General features: G+C 37.9%; 1 protein-coding gene across 1 annotated transcript; it reads right to left on the reverse strand.

The window, feature by feature from the left end:
* Window positions 1-234: 234 nt before the first annotated feature.
* Window positions 235-8,701, reverse strand: LOC104274142 (alpha-1-antiproteinase F-like). Its single transcript, XM_009869683.1, has 4 exons — window positions 8,188-8,701; window positions 4,675-4,945; window positions 1,605-1,752; window positions 235-423 (listed from the first exon to the last, which is right to left on the reverse strand). The coding sequence occupies exons 1-4, from the start codon at window positions 8,699-8,701 to the stop codon at window positions 235-237; spliced, it is 1,122 nt and encodes a 373-aa protein (XP_009867985.1).
* Window positions 8,702-12,920: the final 4,219 nt, after the last annotated feature.

A 12,920-nucleotide genomic window follows, 5' to 3' on the forward strand; every position in this document is an offset into this window, starting at 1 on the left:
ATCTAAAGACAGTTCTGCCGGAGTGCAAACTTCTTAAAAAAAAAATTTTCAAAAAAGGCCCAAACAAACATGCAACTATGACAACTTAAGTTAGTGAAGAGTCTCATCTACAAAAAAAAACAATGAATAACATCAGTTAAGATGTGGAGAGCCCTCTGTAGCCATGCCATACTCATTAGGTCAAATACTTTGTGTAACAGTGTTGATCACTGCATACCTGATACATACATCTACTTAATCTTTTTTCAGAGGGTTCACAATTTTTCCCATGAAGAGTATATTATCATCCATAGTTATGACCATTAGAAAGGGTCTGTTGAATACAATGTTAGCTGGAACAGACATAGGCACTATCTCCATGCCTGTGGCAGCTGCTGCTTCAGTGCCAGTCTCATCCACCTTTACCACGGCCTTATGAACAGCCTGTGAAGAAACAACATGTTACAAGTCAACCAGGTGCAAAACTAGTCACTAAATAAGAACTTGAGCTAAAAGTGTCTGAGGAGGTTATTGGTAAGAAACAAGCATCAGATGGACAGGTGTGAGTTCACTGCACAAAACCAGCAAAACTGGGAAAAATATCAGTAAGCTACACACAGCACAGCTTTCCTAGCCCCAGAGAAGAAAAGTTTATCCCTGAGTGGAAAGGCATGTCTCTGCTGGTGAAAATATTTTTTTTATTTCTTCTCTCATATCCTGCTCCTGCTCCTGCAGATCCATGGAGCTAGACTAAAGGTTAAGAGAACCAGAACATATTTAACTGTCTATTAAAAGTTCATATAGTTAAAGAATTAACATGGAGATTAACATAATGAATAACATCCAACAATTATGCTTCCTGTGTTCCTTGATGTCTTGGAAAAAAATGGGAGCAAAGAGAAGAGCCAGAAATAGAGGGACAGAGCAGAGACATATATGAGTTTTACCTTACAAAATCAAGACATTCACAGACCCTAATTCACTAACTTTCACCTGAGGTCATGAGAGGGGGGAAGTTGTTTTGTTCATATTAGACAATGAAACTTGCACTGATTGTCAGCTTTAAACTCTATGTTTATTGAAGTATAAATTAGTTGTAGCTTTTGCCTGGTCCTGGCACTAATTAGTCATTGCTTATACGCTTAAAGCCAAATGTTTTTAATAACTGTATTTTCCTTTTCCCTGAAACAGTTTAAAAGCAAGCAGTGTTTTTCCTCTTCCCTCTCCTCTGTAAAATACAGTGACGCATCCTACAGTTCCTTACTTGTCCACAGTCAGGCTAAAGAAGGAGCAATGTAATGATAGTAACCATATGCTGCAGAAAGGTACCAAGGTGTGGATAGACAATGATTTGTTCATATCTGTTTTATAAGGTTACCCCATGCAGATCAAAAAGGCCTCCTAGATTAAAAAAATACAGCTCCAGCTTTTGAAACTCCAGTTACTGCTCCAACTCAATTGCACCAATAGCGCAACCAGAATGGGTGAAATACACCAACAGCTGCCTTTTCATGTGAAGCAAAACCTCTTCACACAAGTTTTGCATCATGAATAGTTGTGAAAAAAAAAACACATGTAAGTATCAGAAACCATGGGACCATAAAACAAAAAGCAGCATGACTTACCTGGGAAATTCTGTGCTGGGGCTGCCCAGTGATCCCAGACAGGTCAGCCTTATCAGTGAATACATCCACGATGCCCATTTTATATAATATATCTTTTAGGTTATACGTCCCATAAAGCGTGAATTTCGGAAGATACAAATTTGCTGAACTGCCAGAAAAAAAGTGCAAGAAAATAGTGAAACCTGTGGTCGGATATCACAGTATAACAGACTCCCAAGAGACAAACTCATTTTGTTTTCTCTCCAAATATATTCTGCTTGCAAACTCTCTTTAGCCTGTGTGGGAGATGTATAGTCACATTTATTTTTGGAGAAGACAAGAAGGTTTATAACAGTGTTGGAAGGCTGGTTGAGAGGATAGGGCTGTAGGTTGCTGGCTCAAGGTCTACAGAAAGCCAACACGTCAACAGCAAAGTTGACCCAGTGCTCCTTGAACACAACAGTACAGATGTATCTCCCTAAGGATCTTCATCTGATGTTTTCAGAGGTTAGTGCTATTTTGTGCGTTCTGCTGGAAGCACCTTCATCAAGTCTCATTACTGAGGATGCAGAGAATTCACCTAGTGAAAAGGTGATTCTTTTAGGTGTCTCTGGATGGACACAAAAATATCCAATATATCCAAGTTCACTAGCTACTCTGGGGGAAAAGGAAAAAAAGGAAAAAAGGGAGAAAAAAAGGAAAAGGAAACAAAAAACTTTGGCTTTCTGTGTTTATCATATAAATCAGCACAGAGAAAATAAAAAGTTATACCAAAGAAGCAGAGCAATATATGGTGATTATATGGATGACAAAGTAAAAATCAAAAGGACATTGACAGAATATGTTCAGTGAATAAATAATTCTTTTTCTATGTCAAGTCCAATGTCTGATTTATTTAATTGTTTCTAAAAGCAACTGGTTTGCTGCTTTCCATAAATGAATCAAAGATCAATATTTCTGACTCATTTCTTTCTTCCTCTACTAATTCCTTTTCAAAGGTTAAAACCAACATTTACAGCTAGAAGCAGCATAATGAGACAGAGGTTAGTGATAATGCTGACAGTAGATACTGTTTTCTGGTGAGAATCCAGGAAAACTGCCCAGGGTTCCAGGTCAGGGAGATGTGGAGCACTTAATGAAGCTGGCCAAAGAGCAACTCATCCAATGGCCAAGTGGGAGGGAAAGGGCCCATATCCCAGCCCAGCACAACATCTAATGTCAAGTCTGGCTGCTACCCAAAAATGAGTGTGCTAGTGGGTTGATAACAGGTTGCTGATCTCTTACTTCTGCCTAATTTCTGACTGTGCTGATTGCTGTTTCAAGTGAGGATGCAACTATCTTTGAATCATCTGTCTTGCTATTACATGAAGACACTCATTTACAAGCCCCCACTTGCTTTCAACTTGCAGGAAAGGGAAAGCTATAGGCACACAGCAACAACGCAACCAGGCAGGAAGCCCTAGGATACACTTCCCAGAATAGAAAGTGATGTTTTCTCCACAGTTCAGACATTAAAGAGATCTCAGCTCCCTGCACTGGCAATACCTCAGTACTATCCCCTCTATAGCAGTCAACAACAATAAAAAATGTTCTCATAATGCTTCTGCAACTTGTGTCAATGTTAGTGTGCAGGGAAACAAGTACAAAGATAGCTTGCTATAGTCCTTAAATGATTCCCTATCCTACATCAAATCAATTTATTAAGACCTCCCAGAGACTCCACATAATAGTAAAGTTGCTTTGAAAATTAGAAGGAAAAGGAGGAGTAGGCATCATTAGCTTGCAGGAGAGAACTTTCACGGTCAAAAATGAGGAGCTGCATGGCAAAAGCTTGTCTTCAAAAGTGATGCCTTTTATAAGATTTACATCTCTCATTCATGACTTTTAGGTAGATTATTATGGTTTGGGGAGCAGAGGGAGGATGGGGAGAAGAAATACAAATTCCCTAAATTGTATTTAGTGTTTCTCTTGTTGATTTTAAAGACAATTGTGTTTATTTAACACAAATGATTCATAAGTATCTCAATTCACCTTCTTATTTGTCTTATAGTGATTTTAGTCACAAACCACATAGAAGTACCCAGAAGTTTCAAAACTGTAAACGTGCACAGAGAATTACAGACTATTTTCTATATATTTTTAAATTTAAAAAAAAATCTAGATTTTTTTTTATGAGACTTAGTGCATTAGAGCTAATAGTATGGCACTTGGTTTGGTTTTCTGTATCAGGATGTCATTTTTGTCTTGAGAATTTATCATCTAAAATACAATTTTGAGTGAAGGTCTCTAATGTGTCAGGTTCATAAATGAACACAAGGGTCTGATTTTGTAAACATGCTGTGCCTACACTTGTACAAATATTTTGTCCCATCACAGGCTACTACTACACATGACGCTAAACAGAAGAAATCTTAAGTTTTCTTAGATAGCATATAACCTTTCTGCCTTCTAGCCTCAAAGTTACCTTGAGGCAAGCACATCTTATTCCAATTTCACCTTCCTAAGTCTTCAGAGAGCCTGACTATAGTTGCTCTGCAATGTGCCAGCTGCTCTACAACCTTATCACTGAGCTTTGTCCTCACAATTGCCAAAGGAAAGTTGTTATTTCAGCATTAAGTGTGCAATTATTGGTAACTGTAATAGGCAGAAAGAGAGAAGGGGCAGGGGAGAGGGAGACAGAGAAAAGGAGAAAGGAAGGGAGAGTGGAAGGGAGAGACAGAGGGAGAGAGAAAGAGTCATGAAAAGAAGCTGAAAGAAAGTGGTAGGAATTTATTTGTGAACTGTAGAAGGCAGAAAACCTCCCCCAAAAAAGTGAGAAGACACACATTTCTTAAGACAGTAACCCAGCGGCTATGGAGAGTTGAAGATGGGAAACAAAATGCAGAAACGGTGAAAGTCCTAAAGCTGTGGTTTTCACTCCATGAAAACACGAGGACACTAGAGAGACAGATTTCAATTCTAGTAAATGGGAATTCTTCTGTAGATTAAAACAGAACTAAAAATAATACCCTGGTTCTGTGTCGTAGCCCAGCAAATTGAAACTGTTGTGCCTCCTTGCCTACCATCTGAATCAAGAACTGCAGAACTTTACCTTTTTGAGACTAATGTCCTCCACCTTGACATACGTTCACAAGATAATCTTTTCTCCAGCTTCCTCATTCTTCCTTGATCAGGCAGAATAAAAAATGCTGAGGCACCTCCTTTGTAATCCATTTGCACCACAGTAGAAGACAGCTGGTCATCATAACCGTGCTTGAACAGGCCCATTCCAAACATCATCGGAACTTCAACAGCTTTGTTCCCATCCACAAAGAATTTGTTCTTTTTAGTGTATTTTGGATCAAAAGGTTTTTCCCATTCAGCTTGAAATATAAAAGACAGTTATAGGATATTTTGAAGACATGAAACCATAGGACACATTCATAGATGACAGAAACTGGTACAGCTAGATCAACTTCAAAGACAAACCAGTTTGCGATGAGCACTGGGTCTTACTGAATACTCAGAACAATTCAATAGTAACACACAGTACATATAAGGCAATGTGAATATCTCCCTCAGATCTTACAGCAGGCTGCAATATTCTTCAATTAGAAGAGATATCAAGTGTTCCAGTGAGCACTTTTTCTCCATGAAAACAGTTTTAAGGCACCTATAAAGTCTTCATATGATGCAGCCTTTATATGAGAGCTCAGAAGAAGAGTCTCTCCTTTCCTTATTCCCACACCAAAACAGCCTTGTGAAGGGTGACATGAGAAATGAATTCTCCAAAGAAACAAAGGCATTTGCATTACTTGAAGAGGGAAGGGGTTTATATGCTACTTTAATTGATGGCCAGTAAAGTAATTAAAAACTTAATTCTACTAGACTCTTGGGTTAAAAAACCAAAACAACAGAAATCTTTTGTACTGTCAGGCTGACCATACAAAATTTCCAGGGGCTCCCCATTTAGTTATAGTGAAACAAGCTGTCTACACTGAAACTCTGAAAGATTCTTATCCTTTAGAGGATTTAGAGGAATTCCTAAACCAAAATCCACCTCATCCATTTCAGAGGCTAAGCAGATGTTTAAAAGGAGGAAAAGTTGGGGAGGTTGTTTGGGTTTTTTTTTGTTTCATTTGGATTTTTTTTGTTGTTGTTTTGGTTTGGGGTGTTTCATTTTTTTGTTGTTGGTGTTTTTTTTAAAGAGGTATTGCTTTGTAGTAAATTTTGACCTCTAGAACAAAACTAATATTTTATCAAATCTAGTGGGCAAAAGTAGAGCCACAATGCTAACTAAATAAGTGTCATCATCCATGAAACAAGATGCAACCTCTTTTTACTTCTGATTTCTATTTGAATGGTTACTAATCATCTTGATACAAATGAAATATTTATCATCTGCTGCTTCCACCAATCATGAAATAGACATAAACAGCATTTATTTAACACTTGGAGAGAGAGAAATGAAACTTAGTGCATATCTTGGGCTCTGAAAATATAATTTGACAACTTCTAATGCTCTGAAGATGGGAAAAGCTGCTACTTGTATGTTCCCTTATTAACAATGACTTCTGTCATCAGCTGTGTAACAGACAGGACTTCTGCCTTGATATACTCAAGGAGAAAAAAAATTAAAATGAATCACAAAAAGATGAATGGCACAAGCGTTGATGCACTCAAACAACCTTTATGTAGTGCTTAACTCAGGGAAAACACCCACTAATTTCAGAAAGAGCTTTGTTTGATTAAAAACTAAATAGGATGTTATAATTTGGCCCACAGATTAGACAGAGGTGATATTCACTAATCCTTTCCTCCAGTTTTGGAGGAACTCTTCTTCCTATGCTCTCCTCTCAGCAGGCTACCTTCTAGGGATAGCACCTTTCTCAAATGCTTCACAGTGTTCAAGTGGAAAAATGAACCTTGAAGCACAGCGGTTTGTGGTGACTGGCTCAGCCAGGGCATGATAAGGGACTGGCGTACTAGAGCAGATTAGTATACCTGCTGGCTGAGAGCCAGGAAAATACTGCCAGACTTTTGTCCTTCCACATTACACTACACTACATGACAAAAAAGGGGGAAGATAGTCACCAGTACTGTGCAAGGAAGGTTATACAGTTCACAATCTATTTTCTTCAGAACTGAAGAGCTAAAACTGAATATCCGCCATCTTTGGAGGAGCTGGAAAAATAATTGTAGTGATAAGAACAAACATCTAATTTAAAAAAACCCTTATTTTTATAACATACAAAAGTTATCTGTAATCAAAGTTTCTTAGGCTTTCGTACACATTGTGCTACTAAATTTATTGCTCCTTCTTCAAAAACAAAATCAACAGCTTTTTTGCCTGTTTTGAAAGACATGCCTGATGCTAAATAAAAGCCTGTCTTGAAAACATTGTTTGAGACAACCTAGAGAATTAAGAAACATAAATCATCTGTATTCCAAAGGGCTCCATTTAGCCATGACCAAATCTCTAGAGATTAACACAAAGAGCAGAGACACAAATGAAAAGCAAAACAAAATAAATATATGGTTTTGAACTACTGTTGCAGGAAGCCTCATATTGGGGAGGAGAGGGGAAGGATCTAAGTTAACAGTTTTAAATGACTAGCACTTCTTTTAAAAGAATAGCATTGTTTCTAATATATCATCTCTGTTTCAGTTAAATAGCTTAATGATATTTTTATCAGAATATTATTTTTTGAAGTACAATTGCTTTGTTTTCATAATATAATAAAACAAGTAAGAGAGACAAGGTTTGAAAGAAGACACAGTATCTGTCGTTAGACCGCTGATTGAGCCTTACAGCCTTTCTCCTCTTCTTCTCATTAGATCAGCAGTCTGAAAAGCTCTAGGAAGATCTGTAGACTGTATCTAAGCAGATTGCACAATTTAATTAAGAAAAACAAGCTTATTGTCATTAAGCTTGTATTTGATACTGGTAGGTCCATCTCTTCACTTTGAAATATTAGAATCTGCAAATCAAAAAAAAAATGTTGAAAACCTATGCCTCTGGACACATCAGGACTACAACCATACTATCAGTAAGGCATAGTTAGTTAAAAAAAAGGAGAAATTAGTGTCAAAGTAAAGCTGCTGTTACATGTTTATTTTGGATACATGAACATACTGAGTAACAGCAAAACTATTGAGTGAAACTGTCTTCTTTTAGATAAGATGCTAAGTTTTACTTTAACAGTGTTCTTTGAATTTAACTCTGAACTTGCCAAACAAAAAAACAGCTGAATTGGATTTCAAATTAATTCCTAGCCAATGTAGCACTGAAGAAACCACTTAAATTGCACTGAATTATATAAGACTAGATGCTTTACTGAATAGACATACCTTCCTCAAAGTGTATTTCACTTAATCTTCATCAGGAAAGAAGTATATATATTAAAAGATATGGGGAAAATTTGCTATAAATTTTGCCAGGAATTATCAGCTGTATCAAGCAAGACATAATTTCCAGTAGCTTTTGTTAATAAAGTATGAAGAACAAAAGGAAAAACAAGATATAAATCCATCTGCAAAACCATTTTGCAAAAAAAACCTGAGGTCCAAGACCGACCTGAGGAAATAATGTATGAAGTAGATGAATATAGCATGCATATCTTACCATTAAAATAAATATAGCTAATAAGGAGAATTTCAGTAAGTGGATCAAGGTTACTTATGAGGTCCTTGATTTTCCCATTGGTTCTTTCTGCTACGTATTCATTGATCTTTATCTGGGCTTGATCAGCCCTCTTGAAGTTCATAGGATAAGCTTCTCCTTCATAGAAGTTCCTGAGACTACTTAAAAATTTTTCTTGTGGCTTCAACTTGTCAAGCACAAACAGGACATTTCCCATATTCAGCTGTAACCCCTCGTTCTTTCTGTTTACCATTTGCATGAGTTGACGATAACCTTCATGTATTTCATTTTCAGAAATCTCGCGTGGGTTAAAGCTAAGGACCCTAAGAATCTGTGCCAGAGTGTCTGATCTGGCACCCAGAGTCAGCATTGCAAAGGCAGTAGAGATGCTCAGAGGAGAGAAGAAAACATTCCCATTATTTTCACGAGAAGATATCTCTTTGAAGAAACAACATGCAAACCGACAAACACTGTTCCCTACAGTCTGCTGGGGCATGTTTCGGTTTCCTTGGCCTCTTTGATTTTGGTTTCTTACACCTTGGTGGTTAGGCTCATAGCAATAACTGTTGGAATGCATCCCAAAAATTAAAAGACACAGGAGAAACAGCATCTTCATGTTTTTATAACTCTGTAAAAGAAGACAAAAAATTTAAATTTGGCTTACAAATCTTTTTGTCTTGTGCTTAGCAATAAGTCAATCTCTTCACTGTACAGACATGGCTCAGTATAAATGATTCCAAGATATTTGAATTCAGGGATACCAGCTTTCTATTTCAAGAAAGCAGACTCTGGAAAATTACTCAACGTACCGAAGAAGTTATGAAAGAATAAAAACTGAAGCCAGAGAGGGATGAAGTAATACCAAAGACGCCCTCATTAAGGTTAGGCTACAATTCCTTTGAAACTATTTTGTTTCCAGTGTTCTGTTTTTAAATTGGCTTTAAGTGATAAAAAGCTGTAAGTCAAAAGTACACGTCTATAGAGCAGAAAGCAAGGGAGCCAGTCAAGACTAGTCAGTCACATTTAGCAAGATGAAAAATCAAAGTAGAAGAAAGGCACAATATTCCTCCACTGTGAAAATGAAAATATTATACATTTCTGAACGGGCTTTGTGTAAACATGTAGGAAGGCATCAGAGAGAAAGTAACTGCATTTGCAATGAGGAAATGATGAACATTTACAGTGATTCCATAAGCTTGAACAATTGAGCACCATTAAAAGGAAGTTGTCAAGACACTGACAATAGTGTTGCTTATTAAGAAAGTGAAAAATAAATATGTACACGGAATAGCAAATGGAAAGAGGTGTGCCTGTTGCACACTTTTGCATGTCCACTCTAGTGACTGAACCAGATCACCTAAAAAGAATGTTTGTGTGTCTGGGTTTGTTTTTTTTAAAAAAAGAAAATACTAGAATAATCACGGTGTTTACCATCAGAAAGACAGCAAAGGGTGGTTTTGGCAGAGATGGCTACAATGGTAAAATGTGAAAATGATGAGTGAATTCTGGAGGAACAAAGATACGAAAAGATACCAATAGAATAGGAAAGCCTTTTCCAGAGCAGCACAAAAACCACGTATTCCACATTTGTGGTAATACTTTTAACCCTAGGAATTAACACTGTACCACACTTGGTTCAACAAACGTTATCAACAGACAAAAGAAAGTAAAGATGTGAAATATCTGGAAATCCAGAACATCTTCCTTTGGTACACAATCACTTTACTTGCAAAATCTTTTAAAAAATAAAGTACTTCCTAGAGGAAGATGTAAGGATTTTCAAAGGGGAAAAAGTCTTGCATTTCTGATGTGGAATGAGAAGTGCTATTCATACACTCATGTATTTTGAAATCATTGAATCCTTATCAGCTCCCACCATGACCCCACATTCATACTCTCGACTTTACAGAGTCTTGGTTCTCCAAAATTCAGTGAACTCTCTGCTTTAATAGTATATGCTATAAATATTCCTTAATTCATACCCTTTGAATATCATAGCAATACTACTATCTCTAGGAAGGGCCTGAGCCCCATGACCAACGGCTTTCAGATTATTCACTTTCATACCCAGAACAGATTTAAATTTGAGCTCTTTGATTTGTTTGTGACTTCCTCCACCACTACTGTTACACTACTTCTTTTAGCCTTCTCTATCCACAGTTCTCTATCCACAGTTTCTTCTTTTTCCAAACTCCCTAGAAACTTTGGAGAGATATCCTTAAGTCCCAATTTCCATTTCATTTCATGCCTACATTTGTTATTATCATCTATTTACCTCATTTAAGTATTTATAGATGCAGTTTTCCTAGAGTTATGCTACACAAACATGCCTATCTCACAGAGGACTTATCTTTAAAAATCCAAAAACATAGCAAAACCATACAAAAAGCTTTAAATTGCAACTTGAATGAGAACATGGTAAATTCTCAATTGTTTATTCAGAAACTGTTGTCATGCATGTAACATCTGACAATTTTTTCACACAGAAAAAAAAAAAGTATTACTTACGGTCTAGTCAAAAGTGTCCTGTTGTATTCACCAGATCTGCACAGGTCCTTGCTCACTTGTTTATGCTGCTGAACACAAAGAAGGGTATCCTCTAGTAAAGGTTAAGATCATCTAAGGGCTGTGACTCACCCATTATAATTTTAGAGATTAGGTAGTGCAAACGATGTTGAAACTAGTTTTACTGGACACCTAAGTTTGCTGAATATATGTTTCACACGTGACTTTTTATTATTCATGACTATCTGGTCATCCTGGTTAGATTCAAATCAATTTTCCTCAAACTGAGTCTACTGTTCCTTACTATCAAATGTTCATCCATATTTCAGCTGCCCAAATGTACTATTTTAGGAACAAGAGTCATCAGAAGTAGTAACTACAGAGAAATATCTTGAACACAATTTCCAGTGACTATAGCATTGCTGACACTGAGGAAAGAGGACAAGAGTTCATGGTTTTTGTGACCTGTCTCCTGCATGTCCATAGCTGGGCTTGATTGTCTCCAGATGAAACCAGTGGTGATTCTAATAATGCGCAGATCTTAAAACAGTGTTTTGCTACATTAGCAAATGCTGTTGTAAATGTGCCTGACTATCCACTCCCACACAGGGAATCCACTGGCACCAAGAGATGTGATAGCAACTAACTACTGAGCCACTTGCATGGCTCTGTGCCCAAAAAGCAAGGAATGCGGCCGGGATTCCATTGCATGCAGGTGATCTCAGTTACAAGCATGGCCTGAGGACAGGGGGCGGAAGCCTAGGAACATGGGTGTTAGATAGAGCAAATCTTTAGACCAGCTTACTATCTTGTGATCTGGGATGTGGGGAGCAGGCCCCTCTGATCATGTGCCAAGTTCAGCTGGGTCAGATCTGAAACACTGGTATCCTGCACTCAGCTCTAGTCACTGGAATAAATTTCTGCAACTGCTGGAACAAGCTGGTGGGTGCAGAATAACAGAAGCACTGAGGAAGGGAACTCTGGAAACCATGTGGTCCAATCCCAAGGCAGGGTCAGCTACAGTGAGTTCCTCAGGATGGTGTCCTGCTGCGTTTTGACTTCCTCACATGATGCAGATTCCACAATCACTTTGGGCAACCTGTTTCAGTGTTTGACAAAACTGACACTAAAATAGATTTTCTCTACATTGAAATAGAATTTCTTGTACTCTAATTTGTGCTCATTGCCCCGTGTCCTGTCACTGGATGCCACTGAGAAGAGAGCATCTCTTTCTTTATTCCTGTCATCAAAAATCAGGTATTTATACACACTGGTAAGATCCTCACAGGCCTTTTCTTCTCTAGGCTAAATGGTTCCAGTTCTCTCAGCCTCTTCTTATACATTAGATGCTGCAATCCCCCAGTCACCCTTGTAGCACTTTACTGGAGTCGCTCCAATATCCTCACAGTCTTCTTGCGCTGGGGAGCCCAGTGCTGAATGCAGCACACCAGATGCATACACCAGGGACGAGCAGAGAGGAAGGATCACTTGCTGTCGACCTGCTGGCGCTGCTTTCAATGAAGCTCAACTTGATGTCGGCTGCATTTCCTGCAAGAGTTTACTGCTGGCTCATGGTCAACTTGGTGTCCACCAGGAGCCCTAGACCACCAAATACAACATCTCATGTCTCCATTTCTAAAACTAAGATAATATTTTCTCTTCAAAATGCAAGTATTTGAGGGGAGATATCAACCCTTATTATACACAAAATAGAAGGAGTGCTAATCTCAATACTGTTTGTAAGAGCTATTGAAATACTAACCACAAAAGTAACTAAGCAACATTTTCTGAGATGCAACTAGTGAAAGTCATTGAGGACTGTTGAGCGACTCAACAGATTGGAAAAAACCCTTAAATGATTTGCTTATGAACTAAAGCTTCAGAAATAGGAGACTTTGAGGCAGTATACTAGACTCACACATGTGTTCTTCCTGCATAGCACTCATCTGAAAGAGTACTCGAGATACTATTTTCACTGCTTCTTGTAGAAATAAGAGCCAAGAATCTCACTTAGAGTTAATTTTAATAATGGGCTGCAGTTTTCATGGTATATAAAAACTGATTTCTGATGAAGGAAGGAAGGAAGCCCAATTAAATACAGACGCCATGCTAATGACGAGGTGACGGATGAATGACTAAGCTAGATTTGAACACACCTAGACCACACCTCAGGACACTTGCAGGAGAAAGCCTGCTACTGAACATGGGAA

This window comes from Apaloderma vittatum, unplaced genomic scaffold, assembly GCF_000703405.1.
Source record: "Apaloderma vittatum isolate BGI_N311 unplaced genomic scaffold, ASM70340v1 scaffold7215, whole genome shotgun sequence".
Taxonomy (NCBI): Eukaryota; Metazoa; Chordata; class Aves; order Trogoniformes; family Trogonidae; genus Apaloderma; species Apaloderma vittatum.

Excerpts from the sequence above, each read along its gene's own strand:
- LOC104274142 (XM_009869683.1), bottom strand. The coding sequence starts at position 8,701 with ATGCCCCAGCAGACTGTAGGGAACAGTGTTTGTCGGTTTGCATGTTGT. Across the intron at positions 4,946-8,187 it reads TAGCTATATTTATTTTAATG|CTGAATGGGAAAAACCTTTT; the intron begins GTAAGATATGCA and ends TTATATTTCAAG. Across the intron at positions 1,753-4,674 it reads AGGACATTAGTCTCAAAAAG|TTCAGCAAATTTGTATCTTC; the intron begins GTAAAGTTCTGC and ends TTTTTCTGGCAG.